Source organism: Phocoena sinus, chromosome 15 (assembly GCF_008692025.1).
Source record: "Phocoena sinus isolate mPhoSin1 chromosome 15, mPhoSin1.pri, whole genome shotgun sequence".
In the NCBI taxonomy this organism is placed as follows: domain Eukaryota; kingdom Metazoa; phylum Chordata; class Mammalia; order Artiodactyla; family Phocoenidae; genus Phocoena; species Phocoena sinus.
This window is the reverse complement of record NC_045777.1, coordinates 25,062,708-25,090,375: the sequence shown is the minus strand read 5'-3', so window position 1 is coordinate 25,090,375 and position 27,668 is coordinate 25,062,708. Positions and strand designations below refer to the sequence as shown.

General features: G+C 42.1%; 2 protein-coding genes across 6 annotated transcripts in view; one reads left to right on the top strand and one right to left on the bottom strand.

The window, feature by feature from the left end:
* RALY (RALY heterogeneous nuclear ribonucleoprotein) overlaps positions 1–7,192 on the top strand; it is an 86,473-nt gene extending 79,281 nt beyond the window's left edge. For 4 of the 5 annotated variants that reach the window (XM_032604671.1, XM_032604669.1, XM_032604673.1 and 1 more), the window contains one exon: positions 85–444. Coding sequence is in view for 1 of the 5 variants with exons in the window: in XM_032604668.1 (XP_032460559.1) it covers positions 85–577 (493 nt within the window). In the remaining 4 variants the exon portion in view is untranslated. Of the gene's footprint in view, positions 1–84 lie in introns of all 5 variants that reach the window. The other variant, XM_032604668.1, reaches the window with a different exon arrangement.
* A 1,618-nt stretch (positions 7,193–8,810) lies between these two features.
* On the bottom strand, positions 8,811–27,513 carry EIF2S2 (eukaryotic translation initiation factor 2 subunit beta). The gene is made up of 9 exons (XM_032604674.1): positions 27,469–27,513; positions 21,980–22,157; positions 20,405–20,508; positions 17,213–17,348; positions 16,408–16,508; positions 15,653–15,801; positions 13,252–13,308; positions 11,050–11,135; positions 8,811–10,414 (listed from the first exon to the last, which is right to left on the bottom strand). The coding sequence occupies exons 1-9, from the start codon at positions 27,481–27,483 to the stop codon at positions 10,239–10,241; spliced, it is 1,002 nt and encodes a 333-aa protein (XP_032460565.1). The 5' UTR covers positions 27,484–27,513; the 3' UTR covers positions 8,811–10,238.
* Positions 27,514–27,668: the final 155 nt, after the last annotated feature.

Here is a 27,668-nt window from a genome sequence, read left to right as displayed (position 1 = left end):
TCTTTCTTCTTCCCACCCCGTGTTATCAAGAGCACGAAGGGGCTCTTCCTCTCAGCCTTAGTCTCTCTTTTGTGTGTTTCTCAGTCTGACAGGAGCAATGGCCACCAGCAGGAGAAGGGCGTACACTGTACCAGGCCTCAAGCAGGGCACCCACCCCTGGATAACAACCCCCAGCGGGTCCCAGAGGAGAGCTGGCAGCAGGCACCACCTCCCTCACGGGTCCCAGCCAGTGCCACATTCTCTGCAGGTGGAGTTATCAGCATCCCCTTCTCCTGTACCCTCCCTCCCTGTTGGCACTGCCCAGGCCAGAGGGCAAAGAACAGAGTTTCCTTACACTCTGCATCCCCTCCCCAGGACACTCCCAGGCTTGGGGTTTTTCTATAGGTTTGGAGGAGGGTGGGGCCCACAGGGAGGGGACCCTGACAATAAAGAGATTGGATCCCAATTTGCTCTGAGATGGGATGGTTTGTTTTCTCATGAAGGTACCCTGGCCCTCCTGTCCAACCAGAAAGCAGGTCTGCTACACCCGCTTCTGTTCCCTCCTTCACTCCTCCCTGCCAGAGAGAGCATTGTCTAGGGTGCCTGAAACTGATCTGTCTGGGCCTTAGTTTCCATGGCTAAAATGGGGATTAAAATGTCCAGTAGGGTTGTTCAGGAGGGTCAGATGTGCCAGTGCCCATGAGAGCAACTTCGTGGTAGAAGTGCCAAGCGGTTTTGATCCACTTGGTCAGGCAGTGGTAGGTCCAGCCCTCAGTTTCTAAGTCTGCTGTTTCCCAACTCTAAATGGTTCTAGAACTCGCCACTTCCTCCCCTTCTGTGTCTTGGTTTAGGACACTGTTTTTTCACAGGGATCTTGGGCAGCAAGGGGAAAGAGGCTAGAGGCTGAGGCCTTCAGTCAGAGACCCAGACCTGGAGTGAAAAATAGCCCCTTGAAACTGGTCAAAAGACTTCAATCTGGAGAGTTGGAGAGTTGAAGAGGGTGTCTAGAGGAAGGGGCTAGGTCCACAGGGAGTGTCTCATCCCCTTGAAGAGCCCTTGGTGGCACATACCAGTACAATCCCTGAACCTACAATCTGTCCTTACACCCAGGACATCAGAGCCCAGCTTAGCTGACCCACTTGCACACCTGGGTAGGTCTTCACGTTCCCCTCTGTACAAGGTGGGGAACTGCTGCCCTGGACTGGAACTTGGGCAAAGTCCAAAGGGGTTTTGGTGCCTGGTAAATATCACACCTAGGTCTGGCACTGTGTTCTGTGTCCCCAGAGCTTAGTGCTGTGCGCTCATTGTACTGTAATAACGTTTCTAGACTCTACAAGGACTACTCAGTATGCTTTACCGAGGCACTCACTTTTCAGAGCTGGGGGGACAGGTACAACAGCATGGGCCATAGGCTTCTTTAGTATGCCAGGCATAGAGGCCATGAGAAGAGCAGGGAAGACCCTTTCCAGAGTTGTGAGCATCTGCCCTACCCAGAGGCCCTGTTTTATCACCCTGGCACCAGGAAATATCCTGGACAGAGTAAAAATGGGATTCCCCAACCTGGCGCCCCAGAAAAGCCCCTGAACTACTTCAGCTGCTAAGAAAGCTCACAGTTGGGCCCTTGAGAGGTTCATATCCACAAAAGCCTGCATATACCTGCCCGTCATCCCTGTGTCTGGGACCAGAAAAGACATTTCCCATTGCATTGCTCAATAGTTTTCAGTTTTCTTTCCAACCTCTGAAAAACAAAAGGAGATCATGAAGAAATGTGATACCAGATTCTGCCCAAAGCACTGATATCCTCTAGATACTTTGAAGATCTTAAGTATCGATTGTGATCCTAGCAGGACTATCATAGCCAATGGGTTTCCTGGATTGTGAGCTAATGCTTTCCCCCTTTTACTGCTGCCAGTAAGGTTTGTGACTCTGGCAGGTCTTTTTCCTTGCCAGGTCTCAGTTTCCTCATCTGTGTGAGGGACTGGCCTAGATAGGGACAGTAAATGGCCCTTATTTCAGTTGTATAACAAACCACTATGAAATTCAGTGCCTTTAGTGAACATTTATTAGCTTTTGATTCTGTAGCTGGGCAATTTGGGCTGTGAGCCAGCTGGGTGGTTCTTCTGCTTATCTCATCTGGGCTCTCACGTGGCTGAAGTGAGCTGGCAGATTGTCAGGAAGCTGATTGGTCCCAAATAACCACCCACTTGTCAAGTGGTTGGGCAGTGGGGGCAACTGGGCCACACGTTCCTAGCATCTAGCAGGCAAGACAGGGTAAGCCCTGATACGCAGGTGCTCTTCAAGCTCCTTGCTTGTGTCATGCTTGTAAGGGTCTACTGGCCAAAGCAAGTCGTATGGCTAAGCCCAATTCCTCATTATGACCGTAATTTGTTTTTAACCTATCTCAGGCCTCATTTCACTTGCCAATTCAAAACATTTAGTAGCAGCTGCTGGAATGCTTTTTGAAGATTTGGAGCAGTTTTTAGACTATTAGGAAATAGTAACATGATAGTTTGGTCATGTTTTTTATGGGCAAGGAATTGAAATATGGGTATGTGACTGTCAGGTATTAGCCAACCCTGGCCAGGTTACATCTTGTCCCATAACATATATACTATGCAGTGGGCCATATAATGAGACCACAAAAATACAGACGGTAGAGCAGGGCAAAAGATTCTGAGCCAGGTGTCCTGGGTTTGAATCCCAGTTGGGCCATTGACTGGCTTTGGGCATATCAAAATCCCTCTACCTGTGGCCACTTCCTGAATATCTGCTGTATAAAAGGCACATTTTACACTTAGTTAATCTCCACAACCACCCTTTTAGGTGGATGTAGTGTGAACTTCTGGTTACAGGTTATAGAAACTGAACTTAAACCTGCTTAAGCAGGAGAAAGTTAACTGTTTCACAAATTTAAAAGCCCAGGCGTAGATTTTCAGACCCAGTGGGACCCGGGGGTTCAGGAGCTGCCATCAGGAATCTTTTTCTCTATTCCTCAGCTCTGCTTCTTCTGTTGGTGGTGTTCTCAGGCAGCTTCTAAGTGGTGGCAGAGCCTGGCCACAGGGCCTGTGAAGGGTGGAGGGAGGAAAAAATCCCCAAATGGAAAATACGAGTTCTACAGCTAGAAGAAAGGGGGCTTGGGCTGACAAAAACAGGTCTTCGTTGTGTGATTATAACCATTTTATAGATTTTATAAATGTGGATGTTCTAGAACATGGCCCCATTGACAGGTGGTCTTTATATCCTCTCCCCTTTATCGGGACTCCATGTTATCAGCAGAATACAGTGATGGTGATGCTGTTATGCCAGTCTCCCAGTCCTGTTCTTAAGAACTAGCAGTTTCTACTTCTGTGTTGGGACCCAGCCACCATGCTGTGAAGAGGCCATGTGTACATGTTCCAGCTGACAGCCAGTATCAACTGTCAGACATGAGTGAGGGAAGCCTTCAAGATGACTCCAGCCCAGCCACTGTCTGGAGAACCGAGTAAGAACTGCCCAGCTGGCCTAGTCAAAGCCCAGCACCATGAGTGATAATAATCGAATGATTGTTGTTGCTTTAAGCCACTAAATTTTGGAGTGATTTGCTATATATCAGTTGATAACCAGAACACAAACTGAGACTCAAAGGTTTAAGTAGCTTGCTCTACTTTGGGGAACTGGGTTAGGAGTAAAGACCTGTTGAATTGAGTTCCTATCTAGACTTTTTGTTGTGTGACCTTAGGCAAGTCACTTAACCTCTGTGAGCCTCATCTTCCTCATCTGAAAAAAGAAAAAAGAAAACCATTCTTTTAATGACAATACTTACTAGAGCACTTATTAGATTCAGGTGATTTTCTCTTAAAAAATAAGACCATAATTTCCTGTTCTGTTTTTTTTCCTACTTATTTTTATACTTACCTTGTTTCAAAATGTTATTTCAGGCAGCTCACAAAGAAAAAGTCAATAGAATATTATAAAAATGAGGCAAAGGAAGATAACAGCAAGGAGGCCTTTTTTGGTGTAATAACTCTATGAGTTACTGCAGTCAAGAGGAGTGCGTTGGTCTAGCGATTAGGCCCATGGGGCAGCCCAGTTAGCCATCCTGCTTGTATGAATGAATGGATACGTCTCTCCTCTGACTGGTCAGTGGACTCTTGGTGCACACATACTCCTCTCTGCACCTCCACCTCAGTGTACCTCTGTGGGAGCCCAGATGATCAGGGTGTCCTTCCACAAAAGTACAGCAGCCAGGTCTTGTTTGGCCAAGTGCATGGGTTTGGCTCTTCTGTAGGCTGAACAGAAACTGACAGGGTTACCCATTCTCACTTTCTGACCTGGACCCCGTCTTGCCCCCCATCTCTCCAGTCCCTTTTAATAAGCCCCCTTATTCCTCAGACCCCACCTTCAGTGTCTTCTCTGTGCCCTGCCCTGCACACCCCAATGTCCAGCTCCCTGACCACACAGGGAGCTGCCTAAGGTGAGAGACTGCCTCATTCATCCTTGCACATAAGGGTTTTAAAAAGGAACATGTGACTTGGTCAACGACATAATTATGGAGCAAATACAAACAATCCAATCCAGCATCTACCTTTGTCTTAATTATATTCTACCTCTGCAGAACCTATGGAAAGGGATATAACATATACGTTAACATATATGTTAGCATTTCCTGGGTGCTCTGAGTTCTTTAACACAGATCGCATCACCTTATTTAAGCCTCACATCAATCCCGCAGAGTTGGAGATACTCATCCCTTGTTACAGGTTGGGAAATTGAGACTCTGGGTTGAATAATTTGCCCAAAATCTTGTCACCTGGAAGGGGTGGAGGCCGGTTGCAAACCTGGGCAGTTGATCACCACATGCCCCTGTCATAAATGACTCTGAAATTCCTCTCCCGATTCTTGTGACAACAGTCTCTCCTGGCTTTCCTCCTCTGCATACTCAATTTGCTTTGCTGACTCTTCCTCTTATGCCAGCATCTCTTCATCCGCTTTAATTTTTATGTATAAATTCCTGGCTGACCAAACCTATGGCTTCAGACTCCACTTTCAGGCCTCCACAATCTCCAACTCTTAACTTAATCCTCCCCAGGAGTGCCAGGGGACATACACAGATACCCATCTGATAGTCCACAAGGATGTCCACAAGGATCTCAGTTGAGCCCTGACCAGCCCCCATCTTTATCTATCTTCATGAGTCCTGCATCTTGAAGAATGGCATTTTTGTCTACCCCGTTGCTCATGTCAACATCTTCCACTCCTAATGTTGAATCATGTTAGTATTTCCATGGTATGTCTTTGCTCTAACCTGTTTTTCATCCCACTGCCTTAATAGTTAAGCCCTTTTTATCTCTTACATAGACTTTACAACTTCTTAACTAGCCTTCCTGCCACTTACTTCCCATCAGTCTTTCCTCTTTACCACCAATCAGTTATCCACGGCTCAGTGGGTAAATTCCAGACCCCTTAGCATAGCATGTAAGCCCTTTAGGATCTGACCCTCTTCCTTTCTCTCTCTAGCTCAATACCTCCCCCAGTCTGCCCTCTGTTCTTAAGCCACACAGAACTAATTGTGAAGAGAACTGTCTGATTTCTGTGCTTTTACACATGAGGTTGCCTCTACCTGGAATGTTGTCTTCTCCCACTGGTTAACCCTCATTTATCCTTTATAGCTCAGCTTAGAAGTCACCTTCTCAGACACCTTCCTGGCCTGAGTTAGCACTGGCCCCTCCTGTGTGCTACTTTTATTACAGCTCTTACAGATTATATATATTTACAACTGGTTTGGTCATCGGTCATTTTCACTAAACTGTAAGCTCCTGGAGGGCAGAGAACAGGGTCTGGAGCCCAAGTGCCTGGAACTGCATCCTGACTCCCCACTTACCAACTAAGTGACTCCTTGGGTGAGCTGCTTATCCTCTGAGTCTCCATTTCATCTGTAAAATGGAGCTAACAGTATACCCACCTCAAAGGGTTGCTGTGCTTATTAAATGAATAAATATATATAAGCACCTAGAACAGGACCTCACACAAATTAGGGACTTTGGTAGTACTAGCCATTTATTATATAAATGATTATTTAAGAATAGCCCAGAGGGAATTTCCTGGTGGTCAGTGCGTTAGGACTCGGCCCTTTCACTGCTGGGGCCCGCGTTCAATCCCTGGTCAGGGAACTAAGATCCTGCAAGCTGTGCAGTGCAGCCAAAAAAAAGGAGAATAGCCCAGATTCTGGGCCACATGAGAGGCATCTGTCATAGTGCATTGGTATATCTGGGACTGAAAAGTGAAGCAGTTATAATTCTCAGAGGCCAAAATAGTTTATGATACTGAAGATGTTGCCCAGCATGATATGATTAGGTTTGGAACAACTTCCCATGTAGTATTTTGGCTTTAATTTGGTTCCTGGCTCATTTAAAAGCTCATGAAAATCTGCAGCTGGGTGTCCATTAAAATGGTGGTGTTCAATAAGAATGTCCATTAATACTTATCCTTTAGAACAGCTGGTTCTCCAGTGGCTTCAAATGTTGTGTTAAAACAGAAGACAAGCTTAAATCAAGGGGCAGTGATTAGAAGGGTTCATGAATATCTATTAGGGAAGGTTTGAAGGGACAGGACTCATGGCAATCACAGGGGACCCAGTATTTGGTCCCTTCTTCTCTGGAGAGCACCATGATTAATGGGACAAAGATTGAAGGACTATGCCTCTGTTGCAAACCCTTGGGAGAGTTTGATGCTCCTATGGCCAAGGGTGGCAGGGTTTATCAGGATCACTGAGACAGGCAACCACCCCAAGCACAGCTAACAAGGTCAGTAAACCCACCGTCATCATAAACATGGAAGCAATACCTATAGTCTTCAGGATTGGTACACTTGGCAGGGCCACCCTTTGGGAAAAGGGATATGCTTACAAGTACTATCAGCCATTAAGTCTCCTCCCCTCCGACCAGGGAAATTCACCCTAAGGGAAGTATGTATTCAACAGAAGGAAGATAGTGCATAGTGCAAGGCAGACCTGCGTTAAGAACTTTACATACACTATGTCATCATCTTTGAGGTAGGCATTTTCTCATTTTATGGATGAGAATACAGGCTATAATCAATGGTAGAGGACTGCCACTCCAGACTGTTGAGAGCCTACACTCAGCATTTTCAAGAATTAGCAAAACCCACCAGTAGGGTACTGACTTAATAAACTATGGCATAACATGAATAGACTCTTATGCAGTTATTTTGTTTGTTTCTTTTTTTGGTGGTACGCGGGCCTCTCACTGCTGTGGCCTCTCCCGTTGCGGAGCACAGGCTCCAGACGCTCACGGGCCCAGCCGCTCCACGGCACGTGGGATCCTCCCGGACCGGGGCACGAACCCACGTCCCCTGCATCAGCAGGCGGACTCCCAGCCACCACGCCACCAGGGAAGCCCTCTTATGCAGTTTTAAAAATTATAAAGATACTAACTTGGAAAAATGTTCTTGATACTGAAAGATTCTATGGTGATTGATAGGATTATGGCAATTAAATTTTTGAAATTATAAATTCATCATCTCAGTTAGAAAAAGACTATATACCACATACTATAAAGCCCAACTTCTAAAAACACATTGTAAAATCTAACGTTCTGTTCAAATGTGAAAACTTAGTATTGCCAGGGCAAAGAATATGGATTGGGGAGGCCAGGTCAGAACTGGGGCCTCACACACCACAGTAGTACTTCTTCCAGGTTGCCCAGCCCAGCATTTTTTCTGAACACTTAGCCTGCAAAATGTTTGGGGGGAGAAGGGGCTACAAGTCTGCATAGTCTATGATGTTCCTCTTAAAGAAACTCAGATACTAGAACACTTCCTACCACTTACAATCCACAAGCTAGGCACTGCTTGCTCTAGGCATGGGGATACATCAGTGAACAAGCATACTCCCGGCTCTCAGCACCTACAGTGGCCTGAGGGGAAACAACAGTTGACATGCAGTGGGCAGGGACCTCTGAAGTGTAGAGTGAGCCAGGAGATCATCTTAGGAAAAGCTTAAGCTTTTTTGTAGGTGAGGCTGGGGACAGGTATGGAGTCAAGAGGGTTTTACAAAGACTACAGATATAACTGCATGTTTTTTTTTTTTTTTCGGTCCGTGGGCCTCTCACTGTTGTGGCCTCTGCCGTTGTGGAGCACAGGCTCCGGACGCGCAGGCTCAGCGGCCATGGCTCACAGGCCCAGCCGCTCCACGGCATGTGGGATCCTCCCGGACCGGGATATGAACCCATGTCCCCTGCATTGGCAGGCGGACTCCCAACCACTGCGCCACCAGGGAAGCCCTTAACTGCATGTTTATGTGCTTATGAAAATGCACATCAGCATACAAAAGACTTAGGCAGTCACGGAACATGTTTAGTCTCAAACTCTTCTTTACCATGGAACATCCCACCCCGCACCCGGCATAATTAGAACACTCTTCAACACTGCTTCCTAAGACACTTTGGAAATGGTGGTCTGGTTCCCTTATAACCATGGCTCTTGATCAGAAACTCTCAATGACCTTTGCTTTGTCACTCCAGGAAAGGTTCCTTCCAGCTGAGCTGTGGTTGGTATGAGGTAATATAGTAGACAAAAGAGAGGCTGATGCTATTGTGAATGGGTAACCTTAGGGCAACCCATCATCTTAAATGGGTCTGCAACAGTCAATCCAATTTTAACCAAACAATACCTCAACTGGACTATCTCAAAGAGTTAGGATCATTCCAGAGAATCTGTTTTGATAATGGAGTTAAAAACTGGAGTTGAAATTGCCAGCCTCTCACCAAACTGTAAAGTCCCATGTCTCCCCACTAAAGAAATGAACAAAACACACATATATATGCACAAAAGCGCTAATTCCACAAGAGGCACTGATCCTTGCTTTATTCACACGGTAACATCTGACATTGGGAATTGTGTGGTATAGATACAAAAGAAGATGAAATCATAAACAGCAGTTGAGTTCATTAGGGCAGTGCTGGCAGCTCAGCCAGTGTGTAGTCCCCTCAGGTCCTACTGGGTTGAGGGAATGCTCTGCCCCCTCCACTGCTTCTTGGCCAAGATGCTTTACAACACTTGGCCTATACTTTAAAATTAAGGGTCACAGTGATTAAAAACAACACGGTCAAGACATTCAAGGCTGAGTGACTGCTCCTGGAATAGTCTGGCAACAAGAAAGTGAGGAGCAGCATTGTGCCCTTATCCTTGGCAAGTACGTGCAAGGCAGATCACAGCAGACATGTAAGATGATCTTTTCCCCTGTGCTCAGTGGAGAAATACCTTTTCGGCCAAAACCACAGAAGGCAGAACCAGAAGGAAGCCCCAGAAGCACCACACAAGCAATATCACCTCTTAGTTTCTCATGATCACATTTAAAAGCGACTTTAATACAGAAAATAGAAAAAGCATTTGTGGTGGGTCCTTTTCAAATCCAGAACACAAGTTGGGGAGGAAAAAGAAAAGCTTCCTCTAGCATCATGGTTTGGACTCTCAAGAGTTCTCTCTACTGCACATGCCACACCACTTCCTCACCAACAGAGGCCCAACAGGGGTTTTTCTTGGAGTGCCAGTTACAAGACACACCCAAAGGCTGTTATCTCTAAACTTCTCTTAGTGGCCAATAAGGAAGAAAATGCTAAGGAAGGTACTTAGCACCTTGTATTCCCTCATGTAGTAACAGCTGGAGGACTTAGCAGTGAGGTAGTGGCAACAATCCTCACATAATGAAAAGAATTCAAGTCTATAAAATCGTTCTCTGGACACTGAAAACAAGCTGTCCTCCCAGACCTCACCCTCCAACCACCCTCTCACGTGAAGCTGTGTCTACTTCCGGTATACCGGGAAGCTGAGAAGGAAAATGGCTACCCAGCTGAAGTTTCTCAGGCCTAGGACACAGAGACCTCGCCAGAGCCTAGGCACAAACTGTTCTGCTGAATTCATTAGGCATAATTTTTTTTTATAGAAAACTGAAGGACAAACCAAATTGAAAGAATCACTGTTATAATAACTTTAATTTATCTTGCATTTTACAGAAGTCTATGAACGATTTTAAAAAAGCACCACCTTACCCCATCATATTTCTCTTGTTAAAGTAGGCAACAAGTATGTCAACAGCTTGAGCAACGGCATCTTGCAAGAATTTCAGACCAACCGGCCACACGCCAAAGAACTTGGCAGCTTTTCTATCTTGTTTTTAATACAGTGGTATATCCACTCTGATGGTAAACCTGTCCAGCCAAATCTCCACAACACACTTTGCAAAATCAGTGGTGATTAGCAAATTAGTTAGCTTTGGCACGGAGCTGTGCTCGCTTGCCTGTGACAGCCTGGAAGCCAGTTTTGATGCTGGCAACAGAGCATCGAGAATGACAAGTTTCACACTGTAAGAAATAGAGTCGGGTGTCCTTTTGCAGGATTGTGTCCGGTGATCGGCACGTGTGACAGGTGACATATTCCTCTGCAGGGAAAGCAACATAAGGAATTACCTGGTAGCCACAGTGAGCCAGAGGTTTCTTTCTTCTGAAACACTTCTACTGACTGCAAGCCCACGGTGGCACCCAAACCAGGAAAGCTTAGCTTAGCTACACTTAGGTATTCTAGGGGTAAGAAAACCCAAGCTATCTGATGTGATGCTTCACGTACTTAACAATAGGTTGAAAAAAGACCCCAAATGTCCAAAGAAGCAGTGACACTTGCCAAATGCCTACTCCTGGCTGTGTTTATAGGAGAGCCACTTAGAGAACTTACTAGCTTTCCTAGGTGGGAACAGATCTGCCAATTTTAAGTGATTAGGAAGGTAACAACTGGGTCAGGCCAGGTCTGAGTGCAGACAGATTTCTCTGACTTGGCCTTCAGCCTGGAACCAACCAGCAGCCTTGATCAGCTGGGTCGTCTTAGGAAATCCAAATCCCTCCCCATGACCCCTAATTGGCCACCAAGAGCCACCTCCCACCCAGCTCCCCACCACTATCATTTTCCCTCATCTTCTAAGACCAGCCTTTCCAGCTTCATTAAAAACCAATGGCGGTCCCCCAAAATATTTCAGCCCAATAAGAACATTTCAGAACGACATGTTAGAAATTATAAACTTACTGATATATCTTCTCAAAACATTTTCTATCTGTTTCTGTTGGAATCTTCCTTTAATTACAAGTTGGTTATTACCATCTATAGAACCACTGTGAAAGAAAACAAAAATATCTCCATTATTATTTTCTTCCTATAAGGAATCAAATTCCAGGGCCTTTACATTTAATGAACTTAAAATATATTCAATGGCACAGGATAAGTTCTAGGAGCAGTACTACCTGGTTTCTCAAAAATTATTTTTAATTAAGTAGTTGGTACCTGATGACCCTATTTCCTAACATTAAATTCAATTTTCAATTAATTAAGTCTACAGCAACAAATCTGATTTGTAACTGATTTTAAGTCTAAAACAAATTTATTCCTTAACTGTCTGTGTGATGACCCATTCACCCAACAAAAGGACAATCACACTTTTACTGAATGCATACCACATGCAAAGCAGTGAGGTAGGCTATAAATACAAAAATGAAAGGAACTACAGATATCTTTAAAGATTCTAAGACTAAATCTTTTGATTCAGTTACATACAGCTGATGAACATGTTCTAAAACTATGGTGATGGTTAACTATGTGAACAAATTAGAAACCATTGGATTGTACATATTTACATGTGTGAATTGTATCTGTAAAGCTGTTACAACCCTCCCCCAAAAGTACAGTTGAAATCACAGGCCTCATATTGTCAATGGTGCTTAAAAAGAAACTTTTTGAAAAGAAGTTGCCGACAAGTACTTTTGAGAAAGCAAATCTCTCCGCTAGACGTCATTTGTTAAAAATTACAAATCACAAAGTGAAACAACAAAATTCAGCCAAGCAGCATTAAATTTATATTTGCTCCGTATCTTATTATAAAACTGACTTTTGCAAGAACCTCTCCTGTGATTCTCCTTTAACTATAAGAGTTTATCATCCTGCATGAAATGCAACCCCTAATTTCTAGGCTACAGTGACTTCAATGCTTGATACAAGAAATTTTTTTCATTCACTGTCAAAAGAAATTGAATTTTCTCAACAACCCTATAATATTTAGCCCACTGACCATAAGTTCACTGGTCATAACTTGTTATAATTTACCTCACCTCTACAAAAACTAAATTATTCTGAGAAGTAGGAAAAACACTACCTTTTACTCCATCAGTTTATGCAAGTTAAAAACAATGATTGTAACAAATTTACATTTAAAACAATTCTTCCACAACACAGTCCACATATCTACCACTGGTCAAGTAAATTACTCCTTAACCCAAAGCAAATACAGCCAATTCCAACAAACTGAGTTTCAAGAGTAGGAAGAGAACAGGACACCTCAGTTATCTCTATACTGCCAGCAAGGCACAGGATTAAGGCTTTTAAGAGTTCGAGCTCCTGAGAAAGGCAGACCTGAGTTTACATCTTGACTGCAATTAACTAGCTATGTTACCAACCATACAACTTCATTTCAGCAAACCTGTTTCCAAATGTGTAAGACAAGGGTAATATTAGTTTCTAACAGTTCACATAACTGTTTAAAGATTGAGATAGTACCCAAAAAAGTGCTTGGCATACAATGGGCACTCAATGTCTTAGTCATATTTATTATGTCCTAATTCTGCATTACTTATTTTTAAAGGGACATTCAGCTTCCTATTCCTAGCACTTATGGCCAAACTAACTGGGATGGGCTCCATGGGACACTGGCCCTCCCGAATGGTGATGGACTGGCGTGGTGTCTTCAACAGGAGAGCCCTAAAGACAGGGAAGTAACTATTTAATTATGGATACCTGTTTTAATGTTTTTCCCATGCCACTCATCAATTTATAAGCTGTACTTCATCCACAGCCTATTTACAATTTAGAAAATAAATTCTGTCCTAAGAAAATGGCTTCCTCTGAAATCTGGTATTTGCTCCATAAAAAGACCCAAGAATTCCAATTAATGACAGGAAATTCTCTAAACATGGCAGAGCCATGGTGCTCACTCTGGTATACCAACAGGCCTGTTCACAGACGAGCCAATGTGAACTTTGTTTCCTATTCCCAAGTAACCAACCTCCCATAGAAATGAACAAGTTTTCCTCCTTCACTGCCCTAAAAGTTCCTCTGACAATAAAGTGAATGTTTTTTTTTTCCTAAGCGTGTTACATATCTTTTCAAGTTAAGAGAAGTTCTTATGAAATGTCCATTAATACTGTAAGTAACTACATAAATGTGAATATAGTTTCTTACCTTGTACCCAATTCAGCCAATAAAAATGCAAGGAGATGTTTGGGCTGACGATGTAATCTAAAAAGAAAGTTGAATAATGTAAACCTTATCTTTCATGGAAATCTAACCAAACTTCTAAAAACCTCACCCTGTTCACTGTTTTAATTTGTTATTACGCAGCTATTAGGTGAATTTTCGCACAGTTCATCAAACTCTGAAATGAAGATAAATGATACCATTTGTTTACATTTCAAAGCCCATAAAACAATATTACATTTTATTTACAAACATATACACATTGGTAAATGTCTATAAACAGGGACAGGAAAGGTAAATACGAACTTTAGAGGATAAAATCTTCTTCTAGGAAGGAAGGTAAAAGGGATCAGAAAGAGATATAAAGATGGCCTTAAACTGTAACTGTAAAGCTCTCTTTGTAACGAAGCAAAAAGATCTGAAGCAAATGTGTCAAAAGGTCAAAATACAACAAATTGAGGCAATCAATACTTGGGTATTTGTTATGCTAATTCCTATATATTTCCTGTTTGCAATTTCTTTATTTAAAAAGAGGGAAGTATTTCACAGCAGCACAATAGCAGAAAATTTAAAACAGCTAAAATATTCACCAACTGGGAAGTGGTTAAATAAATTATGGTACATCCATTCTATCTTGCTTTTAAAATAATACAGGTCTCTAAATACAAAAAAAACAAAAGGATGTATCCACATAAAATGAAAAAAGCAAATACAGAGCAAGGCCACTCAGTATTTTCACTTTTTTTTTTTGTTTTTTGCGGTACGCGGGCCTCTCACTGCTGTGGCCTCTCCCGTTGCGGAGCACAGGCTCCGGACGCGCAGGCTCAACGGCCATGGCTCACGGGCCCAGCTGCTCCGCGGCATGTGGGATCAGACCGGGGCACGAACTCGTGTCCCCTGCATCGGCAGGTGGACTCTCAACCACTGCGCCACCAGGGAAGCCCCTTTCACTTTTTAATTCTATTCATTTGGCACTGTTTGAGCTTGTTCCAGTAAGTAGATATTACTATTACAATTTTAAAAAGTTATTTTTAAAAAGTTACAATTTTAAAAAGTTATTTTTTCCCAAAAATGTAATGAGTAAGGGTTGGTGAAAATATAATAATAATAACACTTACGTTGCTACTGGGAGTATAAACTGGTATAGACTTATTGGAAAGCAACTGCCAATGTTTGCCATAAAAATGTCCATTCCTTGTGACTAGGAAATTCCATTTTGGGAATTTTTGCCCTAAGGCTCTATTCTGAGTTCTGCCGAGATACATGTATCTCCCAATGCATCCCAGTGCAGCCATAAATAAATAAATAAAATATTTAAAGCCTTGTGCTTCCAAGGATGGCAAGAAAGTGAAAAGACAATCCACACAATGGGAGAAAAAAATTTATCTATATATATAAAAAAATATGTTGTATAACTCCTAAAAACATTTAAAAGACTATTTAATGATAAGGGTAAAAATTTCACAATATATTAGGAGAAAAATATGTTAAAAACCAGTATAATACCAATTTATTTAAAAATATGTAGATGCATAAAAGTAGCAAAACAAAAATATTAAACTATGATTACCTATCTCTTAATGGTGGACTTACAGATGACTTTTTTTTCTTTAGTAGGTCTATATTTTCTAATTTTTCTATAATAAGCATATACTACTATTGCCATCAGCAAAAAAGTCTAAAACCTTTTAAGTCATGCCTAAGCAATGAAAACAAGTGGTTACTCTGGGCAGGGAATTTTTAGTGATTATATTTTCTTTGTTTACTGTTGTTTTCCCTTTTATCTGCAACAAGCACGTATCACTTATGAAACTAAAAAGAACAGGAGATAAGGTCAGTTGCCCTAAGGAACGTATCAGAAAAGGTGTAGCTGAGGAGCTTTGAGAAGAGCCAGCCCCAGACAGTGACCTGGGGGTGAGACAGGCATGGAATGCGATGGTAATTAAGAAAGTCGAATCTCATCAACTGTGTCTTGGCAATAACCATCCAAGGAAGAAGCACATTAAATTCAGTTGCTTTCCCAAAGCTCACTGCTTGTACTTGCTTGGCAGGCCCACCCCAGGCTGATGAGCTTTTCCACCTCCCTGGGCTCTCCAGGCCCCTGTCTAAGGACTAGTCAGCCTTCTTACTCTTCACTCCATCTGGTTAGGATCGTCTCATGAGTCAGCGTGAGTGGGCTTCTCTCACTTCTGGATGCCCAATAAAACAAGCCTCAAGACCTATGAATCAAAAGAACTGACGGACTCGAACTGTGACCTCCCTCGACCCCACCCTGACACCTGTCTATTCTTTCTACTTTTTAATAGAGTCCACAATAAGCATATTTAACATACACTCCACTGAGAATCTAGCATTTGGGATGGAGACTCTGCATTAACCAACTTACAATTTACAGATATCTGTAAAGTTGACAAAAGAAGTTTTCTTGGTTCCTACTCGGACGACCTGTGGAGGTTTCATGACAAATTTCCTTTTCTCTCCAGCAACCATATCTGGATTCTTTTCCCTCATGATGTTGAACACTCGATTCAGTAGCTATAGAGATAAAGTGGTATTCATGTACAGTCTTATTAATAGCAGGAGTATAACGTTCCCACTTGAGTCATTGTGCTTTTCCTTTAAACAGAACAAACTTTACTTTTTACTAAATGTACACACACATCACATGTTCTGGGAGCTCCCTGAAGGCAAGACTCAGTTCTCAACCAGGAACTGGTCCCTTATGGATGCTTAATAGTTCCTTGTTCAAAGTTAAAGGAATGAACAAGCCCCTAATTCTACTGTTTCTGTGGGAAAGTATATAGTACCTGGAGAAATAAAATTCAGACTACCCCGAACAAGCAAACTCCAGACTACTATGGCCCCCTATTAGCCACTCCCTCTCCCTACTGTCCCCCTTCAGTGGGGCTCCAATGGCCTCAGAAGTTCATGGATTCAGATGGAACAGTGAGTATTATAATGACTGCCACATTGTGGACAGCCTGCCCCAAACGTCGGCATCAGGCAGTGCGACCTCTCTGGGTCTGTTTCATTATCCACCTATACTTCAATGGCCCTTTCAATTCAGGGAACATTTATCCTGCTTTTGTTTTGAGTTCTACTGAACAGTTCAGCCCCCTTTCATAACAGAATTTGTCTTACCTCCTCATATGTGTAGTCTCTTTCTGAACCTGCCCAAGCAGGGCCTGTCTGGTTACTGAATGAGATACCATCATCTTTTTTGCTGTCTTCATCTTCTAAAGCTACAGATAACAAAGACTGTAAGAATGAGGGGTAGAGCCTGATATAATAACAAAAAGGGGAGAAGGGAGAAGCAGATCTAGAGAAATGAAAGCTTCAAAAACATCTGGTCTTCCTTCCCACAACTGCATTCACAACAGCCTCAAGCATAAAGGCATCAAGGCTCACAAATAACCCCATATTCCTTAAGGGGATGTTACGATTTTCAAAAACCACCCTCTAGGAATGTGTGGTAATACAAACACATTGAACTGTCTTGATTTAACAAACATAAGATAAAATAATGCACTGGGATAAATAGAGGAAAAAATGTCCAATTGTTTTGAAGCACTTAAGAAACATATACATCCATAAAAACCCATCTGCTGACTATACTAAAGTTCTCTAAAGCAGCTATAGCACTTAGAAGCTAATAAACAGCACTTTTAACAAAATAGTAAAAGATTTTTTAAACATTTAAAATTCAGTTACAGTAATTGTCCCAATAGTCTAAATCAGTATGTTTTAATGTAATCACAATTGCCAAGTTCTTCCCCCATGAAATCTTTTAAACTGTCATTATGAAGTTAGATTCTGTTTCCTTTTAGCTTCCATTATTAGGCAGTGGAAATAAGGGGCAAGAAAAAATAAATAAGGAGGCCACCCATGGAAGAGACTAGGCCAAAGGCTTGTGTAGCCTAGAAATGAGCTAAGCTCCCAGTATTACCTTCATCTTTCTCGAGTATTTCATCCTCATCTGGGAACTTGACATTCTTCTTTTTCTTCTTTTTATTGCCAAGCATAATGTCAAGGTCATCCTCTGGTTCAGCTGGTTCTTGAACATCACTTTCAATCTTAAGGTCCTAAGAAAGTGAGATAAGAGTCTCAACATTTTGCTACTAGGATTATTATTATTTTTAAATGACATGGGCTGACATGGTTTTGGAGGAAAAAAAGATATTAAATATTCACAACTGAAGTTACATATAAGAACTCTCTCTCACAGGTGAACCAAACTGGTTCAGAGTCTGTCATTTAAACTGGAAAAATTTTAAGACACTTCTGTGGGACCTTTTCCTTTCTTTAATCCACCAGCCTTGGGATCTTACTATAATTATTGTCCATGTTTTTAAACCAGGCCACTGTCAGAATCAAAGAAACAAGGATTCTTAAATCTTCTCAGTGACAATCTTCAGCAGGAATGGGGTTCAGGAATGTTTTAAATAAGTTTCTAAGTATTCTGATGCAGTTCGTAGGAGGGTTTTTTTTTCCTTCTGACACCAAATACGTGATGTTTTTCCACCTCAATTCTCCAACTCTCTGACACTAACTAGGTGACCTACAATTCAATGCAGTTCTAACACTACCCAGAGTTAGTGACAAACTCCATGGGTTTAAGGGCTCAGTCACATAAGACTGTCTTCATAGAGGCCAGGTACAAGTATAGAGTCCCCACGTTTCCAATACATATGTCCTACTTCAAATTCAGAGGTTCCCACACACCCCTGGTTCAATAATTTGCTAGAAGGACTCAAAGAATTCAGGAAAACACTTTACTTAACTATTACTTTATTATATTATATATATATATACACAATATTATAAAGGATATGCTCAGAAATAGCCAAATGGAAGACATGCATAGAGCAAGGAAAGGGAGGCAAGAGAGCAGTGCTTCCATGCTCTCTTCAAGTATACCACTCTCCCAACACCCCAGTGTGGTCACCAATCCTGAAGCTCTCCAAACCCCACTGTTCAAGGGTTTTTTATGGAGCTCACCCATGAAAGAAACCCATGAAAGGTTTTTTGTGGAGGCTTCATTATGCAGGTATGATTGATGAAATCACTGGTTCTTGGTGACCAAACTCTTATCTAGAGATTCCAAGAGTCTTAGGAGCTATGTGCCAGGAACCAGGGACAAAGACCAAATATATTTTTTTTATACCACAGCCAGCCTGGCACCAGACTGTAAGGAGGTCTTTGGGCATCACTTCAATAGATAAATCCATGAAAGAGGGAGAAGGCAGAACCCATGGAGAATTAGGGTCCTATGATGAATGGATAGAGACAAGGTAAAGCTTGATCCCAAGGTTAGCTGCTATAGTCATGGATGTAAATAGGGCATAACCTTGAAATGAGATATAAAAAACCCCAGAAGAGCAGAAAGGGCCAGTTTCAGTCTCCAGCCTTCTAATCTCACCTCCTTTCACCAGTGTATCCAACTCCCTGCCCTGAAGTGTGCCATCCACATCACCCATCAATATTTATTTTTGTGCACCTACATCCTGAACTACTCTGTAAATGGCTATAGTAATTTTAGAAATCTAATCAGCAGAAAAGTTGGAATAGCCGGGACTAAAAGAAGCTCAGCCTTGAGATGCCAAATCCAGCTGTGTAGTCTCAGTGCCACTTTTGGCCATCAAAGACCAATCAGCCCATGTGTATTAGCTGGATAACACCAGACAAGAAATCTGATACTAACCTAGTCTCTAATAAGATGACCGTCAGTAAATGAGAAACTCAGGCATGCTAAATATAAATGAGCACACATCAGCCAGCTTCTAGTCCTGTATTATTATTTATTTTATCCCAGTAAGATCTATTTCCAACCTGAGGCTAAGACCCAGTGAAAGGTAGAGAATAGCACATAGTGTTTTTGAAGATTTTTCAAAAGCCCGGTGGTGCTCTGAAAATTCAGGGGGAGAGTAACCCAAGATCTTAAAAACACTTCAGCCTCAAGTTAATGCCCATGTCTTGCCTGATAAGGGTACTTGTAACCTCTTACGTTATGACTTCGGTAGCAGAGAAAAAAGTATCCAAGCACTAAATTAGAGCTTGTAAGTGGCTCTTCAGGACAAAAGCTACTAGAGAAATTTGTTAAGCAAGACTTTCTGTGGCACATCTCTGATGTGTCACCTTGTTACCCAGGATATTTATACCTCATTCATTCAACATAATTTGAGCATTTCTCTTTATCAATTTCCTTATAACAGTAGGAAGAGAAGAAAATCCCCAAACAGGGAGAGAGTAGGATAAATCCAGGTAAAATAATCTTGTTCTAAAGAACTCTAAATTATCCCTGAACCTCCAGAAACAGGAAAAATATCTTATTTGTTTCAGTACCCTAACAATTAGCACACAATGCCTGACTCACTATCATCATTAACATATATTTGCTGAATTTACCAAGTCATTAAAATTGTGACATTGTTTCCAAAACTCAATGAATTACTGCTATGTGTGGGATACACCTTATTTACTTGAATTTGAGCAAATAAATAATTTACCAAAGAAAAATTTGGGTAAAGGGCACAAAAGGGGACAACTTAGTGCATGTGTATGTGTATTCTCACTCTTTCTCTCTCATAATTCTGAGATATTTGTATTAGGAGTCAATCCAGTAAGACAATTACAGGGCCTCAAGTCCCTACAAGATCAGAGAACTCCATAAAACCAACCTGAGTGCTCTGGTTCTCCTACAGGCTATAAAATCATCAGCCACCAACCACCACAGGCTGGGGTTCATTCTTTGCTGCTCAGAAGAATACACATAAATTTGTGTATCCTCAACATGCTACCAAAAGTTTAACAGAAGAAACTATATTTGCTCTATAGGATTTCTCACAGAAATCTCTCTCCTCAGCCAATCTCAGTATGATTAATGACAAGTGGCATTCTGTAATCGTCTTAATGGCACAAAATACAATGTGTAAAACCTAACTTTACATTCCTTTGAACCATCATCCCTTTAAGATACCTAGTCAGACAAAAATCCCAAGAAACTGACCTTAACAGTGGTGACTAAATACTTAATAACAAAAGCAAAACTAGTAAGAGATGAGACAAACAGGGAGAAACATCAGCCACTAGCAACCTTTCAAGAGGTCAAATTTTACCTTCAATAAGAAAGCAATACTACCTTTACACCTTCCTCAGCTTCATCAATATCAAATATCTTTTTTGTTTTTTTCTTCTTTTTCTTCTGATTAAAGAAGTTCAAGTCATCTAGATCATCAGAAGCATCTAAAAAGAGAATTGAGATTCTCAATTATTAATAGCAGACGGCGAAGCATTAAATTATGAGTTAAACCAATGTTTCAGCTATTAATCGATCAAGTCACCAGAATAGCGAGATTGGTATTAATTAGCACAGTAATTCCTCCACAACCACAAAGGTTAGGGTTCTGAAAACAAAATAGCAGGTCAACTCAAAGCTCTGTAGGAAAAATCTGGTTAGGGGACCATGTTGGGAATATTTATTTAGTAATCTGACCATATGATGCCTCACTGTTCCCAAGACAAAGTCAGGGTTCTAACATAATTTCCAAGGCTCTCCAGCTTTATCTCTCTACTTCTGCTACTCTCTCATCTCCGACACCTTAATTCCTAGTTCCAGCTCAACTGAACTACCTCCACTTCTTAGTGAAGTGTGTGTCTCTCACCTTCAAGCCTTCCTATGGGCCCTCCCACACAGCTCTTACCTTCATCTCACAGGATCTTTGTTAGGAGTTACTTCCACCAAGAAGTCTTCTCTAAGCCTATCCCTCCTGTTCCCCAACTGGGTTAGGTGTCCCCTAGGTGCTTTGATAGTACCTTCTACCACTTCGAGAGGTGTTTACCAGCTGCTTGTCTATCTCCCAATGAGATATTAAGGGGCTATGCCTTTCTCACCTAAATCCCAATGCCTAGCTCAACGACTTAATCAATCAATCAGGCTACAATATGAATAAAATGAAATTTTATCCACCATTAGTGAGTAATAATGGGTTTGGTTCAGTAAGTTTTCCATTTGTTCTGCCCTACTGTACACTAGAAATATTTTTAAATGCCCCTACTACAAAGTTTTTCAAGGAGCTATTTATGAATTAATTTTGTCTTAATAGAAGAATGATTTACTTTCCAAGTTTGTTTTAAACACGTATAAGATGCTTAGCACATGGTAGATGCTCAATGAATGTTAATTTTCTCTATCCCTAGTACAGTGTCTTCTATTCAATAGGCATAAATATGTTTACTTAATCATTTATTTCTAATTGTCAAATGCTGTCTGTGTTAAAGCACAGAGTGAATAACTCATGCTGGTGTCTAAACCCAAACATTTTAGGCTGTAATTTTAATCTCTTCTATATGTTTTCAAACTTGTTAAGACACAAAACTGTTTATCTTGGTCCCATTTCTTCCTGCCTACACTCAAATACAACCACCATTAAAACTGGAAAAGAGACATCCCGAAAGGCTAGACTAGAAGAACCAGCCCTGGAGTAACAAAGTTTTGTCATCTCTGTCTTGTGGATTCAGTGGAATTTTCCCTGAAACAAGTCTATCAGAAATCTGGCAAGGTCCCATGCACACAGACTGTTGACGGCCTCAGCTTCACTGTAATAGATAGCCTCTCAGGCTGAAAGGACACTGTGTGCACAAAATCCAAAACACACTGATGGAAGAGAACCAGGTCTCCCCGGACAACAGTGACTCTCTCATGTCTGCCACTTACCTTTTTTCCTACTGTCCTCTTCATCGGCTTCTACATCTTTGTCCTCAGTTGGCTCTGGCTCCACTTCTTTTGTTTCTGAGGGCTGGGTTTCTTCTGTCTGGGCATCCCCTTCCTCATCTAACATAAAAGGCTTCTTCTTCTTCTTTTTCTTCTTGCTCATAGTAGGATCAAAAATCATCTGTTTAAAAGATAATTAAAAAGAAAAGGGGACCACGTGATTAGTTTTAATGATACTCACATTCCAAGTATGCTGTATTCTCAAAAGGCATACTCTTAAAAGAAAGAGTATTTGACGCCTTAAAGTATCTAAAAGGATTTTACAAAAAAAAAGAAAAAAAAATATATGTACACACACACACACACACACACACACACACGTAACCTTCCTTATACTATTAAAAGTTGAGGGGGTGGGCTTCCCTGGTGGCGCAGTGGTTGAGAGTCCGCCTGCTGATGCAGGGGACACAGGTTCGTGCCCCGGTCCAGGAAGATCCCACATGCCGCGGAGTGGCTGGGCCCGTGAGCCATGGCCGCTGAGCCTGTGCATCTGGAGCCTGTGCTCCGCAACAGGAGAGGCCACAACAGTGAGAGGGCCGCGTACGGCAAAAAAAAAAAAAAAAAGTTGAGGGAGTGCTTCCCCAAAACATATGTACATGTCTTTTAATTTAAAATTATCACAAGATAACAGAATTTAGGAAAGGGATCTTAGCAATAACTCATGCTTTACCCCTCGCGTTATGAATGAGAAAACCAACGCCTAGACAAGTCATACGTGTTTTATTTAAGGTTGGTAACCTGGGGTTGCTATACCAGGAGACTTGAACTGATAAAAAAAAACTTAAAAAATTTTTTTATCCTGAAACTCAGACAAGCCTTTAAGGAAATCCATCAGCAGCCCTTCATGTAGCAAATCTCTGAGTAAAAGAAACTTCTATACAACCTTTTACTCTGCTTTTTGTTTCTGGAACATTAAAAAATACAGATAAAGTGTTTAAAAGCACAAGTCTAGAACCTAACTGACTGAATTCAAATCCTGACTCTGGTTCTTACTTTTGTTACCCCAGGTAAGTTCTTGCCCTCTCCTTGCCTCAGCTGTAAAATGGAGATCAGTAGCAGAAACAAAGCCAAATCTCACGAGATTATTAGGAGAACTAAATAAGTAAATAAATATAAAACACTTGGCGCAGTGCCTGGCACAAAAGTACTCAATAAATGTTAGCAATTATTATACAATTTATATAATGCTTTACAGTTGACAAAATCTTTACAGTTGACAAAATATGGTATCTCTTGATTTCTATCACTGAAATTTCATCAACTCAGGGTGATCTAATTTCCAAGACATATCATGAAACTCAAAAAAATTCCCAAAACTGATTCTGATTAACTTAAATTCCTTTATGTCCCAAGTACATTAAGGAAACTGAGCTACACTGAAACCAAACTATGGTCTGTAATAAGGTAGGGTAGTATAAATATAGTCCTCACCCAATACAGAAGGATTTGCAAGACATTCTGGAAATTGATACAGCCTCATTTCAAAGTTATCCCCTCCAACCTTAAGAAGGCTCTAATTGTATAAATGAGTAATTCTGAAAAGCAGTCAGTCTGAGGAACATGATCTGGCAAACTTAGAGGATAGAAGAGCCAGGAGGAAGGAGTTCCCCACTGCTGACCTACTGGGTCTTGAGTCACCCTACATGGAGTGTTGTAATCTGTTCCAGGGAAAAAGCTATAATTCATCCTTATTCCTGAAATATGGAGGTTTGGCAAAAGGACAGACAACACTCCAGGCACTATAAATTTGGTTGTTTGGCAGGGCTTATAATTCACTTATTGCATTTTTTTCAAGTATCAAGTTCCCTAGAATATTAATTATCTTTTAACTATTATTCAGCAAGACAGACTAAAGGTAAGGGGGAATCCTAAAATCATCAAAGGACATCCTCACAACCGCCCTGTTATGCTCTGAAAAACATTCATATAGGTCCACAGGGAAACAGTACGGTTGTAGCCTTGTAAAGGGTCATAAACATGAAAGAACTGTACACTGAAGTAATTAACACCTCTCTCAATTACTCTTTCTGGATACTTAAGACATAAACTCATTGCCTCATTTTATTCACACCACTCAGCAAAACCAGACTTTAAAAATATGGAAATAGGTATTCCAAAATAGTGCCCAAAGCAGACCTTCCCCAAACCACAAGGTCACATCAGTCTTAACTTTAAAAATGTGGTTTCTGGGACTTCCCTGGTGGTCCAGTGGTAAAGAATCCACCTTACAATGCAGGGAACGTGGGGATCGGGGAACTAAGATCCCACATGCAGCGGGGGCCCACGCAACAACTACTGAGCTTGCGCACCTCAACTAGAGACTGCGTGCTGCAAATAAGAGAGCCCATGAGCTCTGGAACCCGGGCACCACAGCTACAGAAGAGAAAACCCAACACCCCAACTAGAGAGAAGCCTGCGTGCCACAATGAAAGATCCCACATGCCTCAATGAAGATCCTGTGTGCAGCAACTAAGACCTGATGCAGCCAAAAATAAAATAAATAATAAATAAATCTTTTTTTTAAATGTGTTTTTTTTAAGACTTTCATATCTGACTTAACAAATTATCACAGTCCATATGTTTTGTCTGTGAAACTAGCTGGGATGTGAGACGCAAATAGTTGCTCACAGTACACTTATGGAAAAGCACAGACTCTTTTGAGCTTTCTTTTTTTTAACTCTAGATAGAACAAAGCCTTCAAGTTTTCTCTTTTCAACTTCCCACACTGGGTTGGGTTGAAGAAAGTGAGGAAAAGGGACAGCAGCAAAAGTTACCCTGACAATAGCCTAAAGTGCTTCAGCAAGTTGGAAGCCTACTCCCATCTATCATACCTTATTCAGGATGTTAACTTTAAGGCCACAGCACACCCCACCCAGAAGGCAGGAGTGAGTTACAAAAGCACCCAGAGAAGCAAGGTGAGCAGAACAAATGCTCTGAAGAAATGTGTCGTCATCTCTGGGTGATAGGATTCTGGGAGATTTTTATTTCTTTTTGCATTCTTCTGTGTTTTGTATACGTCATACAACACATATTCCATTTTTAATCAGTTTCTTTTGTAAAACACCTATGTTGTGTGACAACCTGACGTTCCGATACTTTGTGGATGGGCCTAGTAATAAGCAATAATCTTAGCTATTGACAGCACTTTAATGCCTGCAGATTAGGGAGTTTTTCCTCACAAGGCAGCACTCATATTTCTAGAATACTGCTTTTTAGAGGTCATGGTTCCACTAGTTTAAAAGAGATTATGTTATGTGAGTTTTGGGCTTATTTGCCAGGTTTAAAAGGAAGTGTGTGCAGTTTATGACAACTATACATTAAAAAACTATTAAAAGAAAAAAAGGAAATGTGAAAAAAGAAATAAATTACTTTTTAATAGTAGGTTCTTCAATGCTCTATCCTGGCTACCAGGCAGCACTACTTCCACTGTAGGGAATCCCTCACAGTTTATAAATCATTTCTATGTACAGATTTTCACTCGATCCTTACTAGTCTGTAAAGTAGCCAGAAGTTAAGGATTGGCCTAAGAAAACTTATCTATCCAGCAGTATTAAAGGAACCAGAACCTGCACATACCTTCAGAGTGGAAGCCAAAGGCAGGATTCTAGTCATACTAACTTGCTGTGTGATCTTGGGCAACTTAACCTCCCTGAGCCCTTATTTCCTGTTTACAAAATGGCCTGGTAGATCTGAGAAATGCAAAGCTGCTTAATACTTTATGGGCTTCCAAAGTCCTCTGCTGGAATGCTAGTTCTGACATCTCTGCTTGACGAAATCCTTTTCACCCTTCAGTAATATTCCACTTCCTTCGACATCTGATCCCACTGCTAAAACTGAACCCTCCAGCCCTCCAAATCGCTGTTAATGGCTCTATTTCTACCTCCTATACCAACTAGTAGTAAGTCTCTTACAACACTTGCAAGTACTTTACCACAGAAAACCAAACACAGAATAGCACCCCAGAGAACTCTGCACTATATAGGTACTTTATTTGTTAAAGGTTATGAAAAGCTTAGAAAATGGGTAGAAACAAAACAAGCATGAGACACTGCCACTCTCAGAACTTTTGAAATACAGTGGCCTAGAGCAATGTCTACCATGACCTCCAAACAAGAACCACACACCTCCCTTAGACTCAGTTTCTTTCCTAAGAGAGCGAGACCCTCCTAGTCACCTAAATGGAGATTTGGAACTCTACTACTGGCTCAGCCACTTACTATTTGATCATGGGCATCATACAGCTCTCTAAAAGCCTCGGTTTTCTCATTTCTAAAATGGGCATAACAATACCCACCTTAAAGGGTTGTCATGAGAATCAAATGAGAGCTCAGAATCCCCTCCAGAATAAAATCCAAATTCCTTAACTTGGTCTTCAAATCCCTCCATGAACTACCTACTACCTATACTTCAAGGGATTAACTCTAACCAAATTGGATAATATTCTACTCCCTTGCCCTGGATCAGGCCTTTCCACTACTTGAGGAAATTCAAAGCATTTCCAGGGTCTACCTCAAAAGCCAAAGCTCGAAAAAGCCTCGAATTTTTCTCTTCCTTCTCTCCGAGGCCCTATTGGCCAAGCACTCAAATGTTTACAGAAATTAATTATAAATTCAAGGGGTTTTTTTCTGGTGGGGAGAGCTGGCCGGTAAGCGGTAGCTCTCCCAGCAATGTTTATACCTACGGATATCACTTAAAGTCAAATTTCATTTTAGGTCGTTTGGTTTTAAATAAACTGGGATAAATCTGGCCAAAAAGGGATTTGAGGAAATTTGCTGAGGTACAAGCATGACAGTAGAAAAAGACCCAGGCATCTTTGCAACTCAGACTTCCCGCTGACGTCGCTGAGAGCTCTGCTAAGGAAGGCTCAGGTCCTCCCGCCCTAAAACTTTCCGAAAAGGTTAATCACTTTTTCAGGCTGAAGGATCTTTTCCTCTCGTCCTACCCCCTTCTACATGAGAACAAGGGTGGGTGCCGGGCAGGACAAGCCAGCCTGCAAAGTTTTAAACTAGGGCGCTCCACCGGAGCCAAGAGACGCTCCTCTAGGCACCACCAGCACCCAGAGAGTGAGAGTTGAAGCTGCACCGTCAAATCGAAGGGAATGCAGGGGCCGCCAGCCCCAATCTCGTTCAGCTGGGGCATTAACCAACCGGGCATGCAAGCTCTCTTCTGAAGAGCGACTCAACGTGCTCTCCATTCCGGAAACGCCGGCCACGGGAGGACGCCGGCCTCAGCGCCGCCGCCCTGAGGAGAGCGGGGCACGGCCAAGCCGCGGTTCCGGAGCCCTCGCCGGCTCTGCCGCTCCGCGTCGCCTAGGCCCGGCTGCCCCACATGGCGGCGGCCGGCCGCTAGGCCGCAGGCCCAGTCTCCCACACTGGGGTGGGTCTGTCTCACTGCCTCCGTCCCTAGACCTAGCGCCAGCCTCAGGCCCTCACCTCGTCCCCGGACATGGCTGCGGCTCGAGTGGGCTCGGCACGGACGGAAAGTCTGACAGGTCAGCCCCAGGCCCAGGCTTCAGCGTTGCTCCTGCCGACACCTTTCCCACCACCGCACTAGGCTCTTGCATCAGCGAAAGGGAACAACACCCCGCCCTCTCTTCCCAAGAGTTAGAAATGCGCCTGCGCAGAGACCGCCA

Coding starts and splice junctions, on each gene's coding strand:
- EIF2S2 (XM_032604674.1), bottom strand. Junction 20,509..21,979: donor AGAGGACAGTAGGAAAAAAG/GTAAGTGGCAGA, acceptor TTCTCTTTTTAG/ATGCTTCTGATGATCTAGAT. Junction 10,415..11,049: donor TGTTTTGAGAAGATATATCA/GTAAGTTTATAA, acceptor CTTTCCCTGCAG/AGGAATATGTCACCTGTCAC.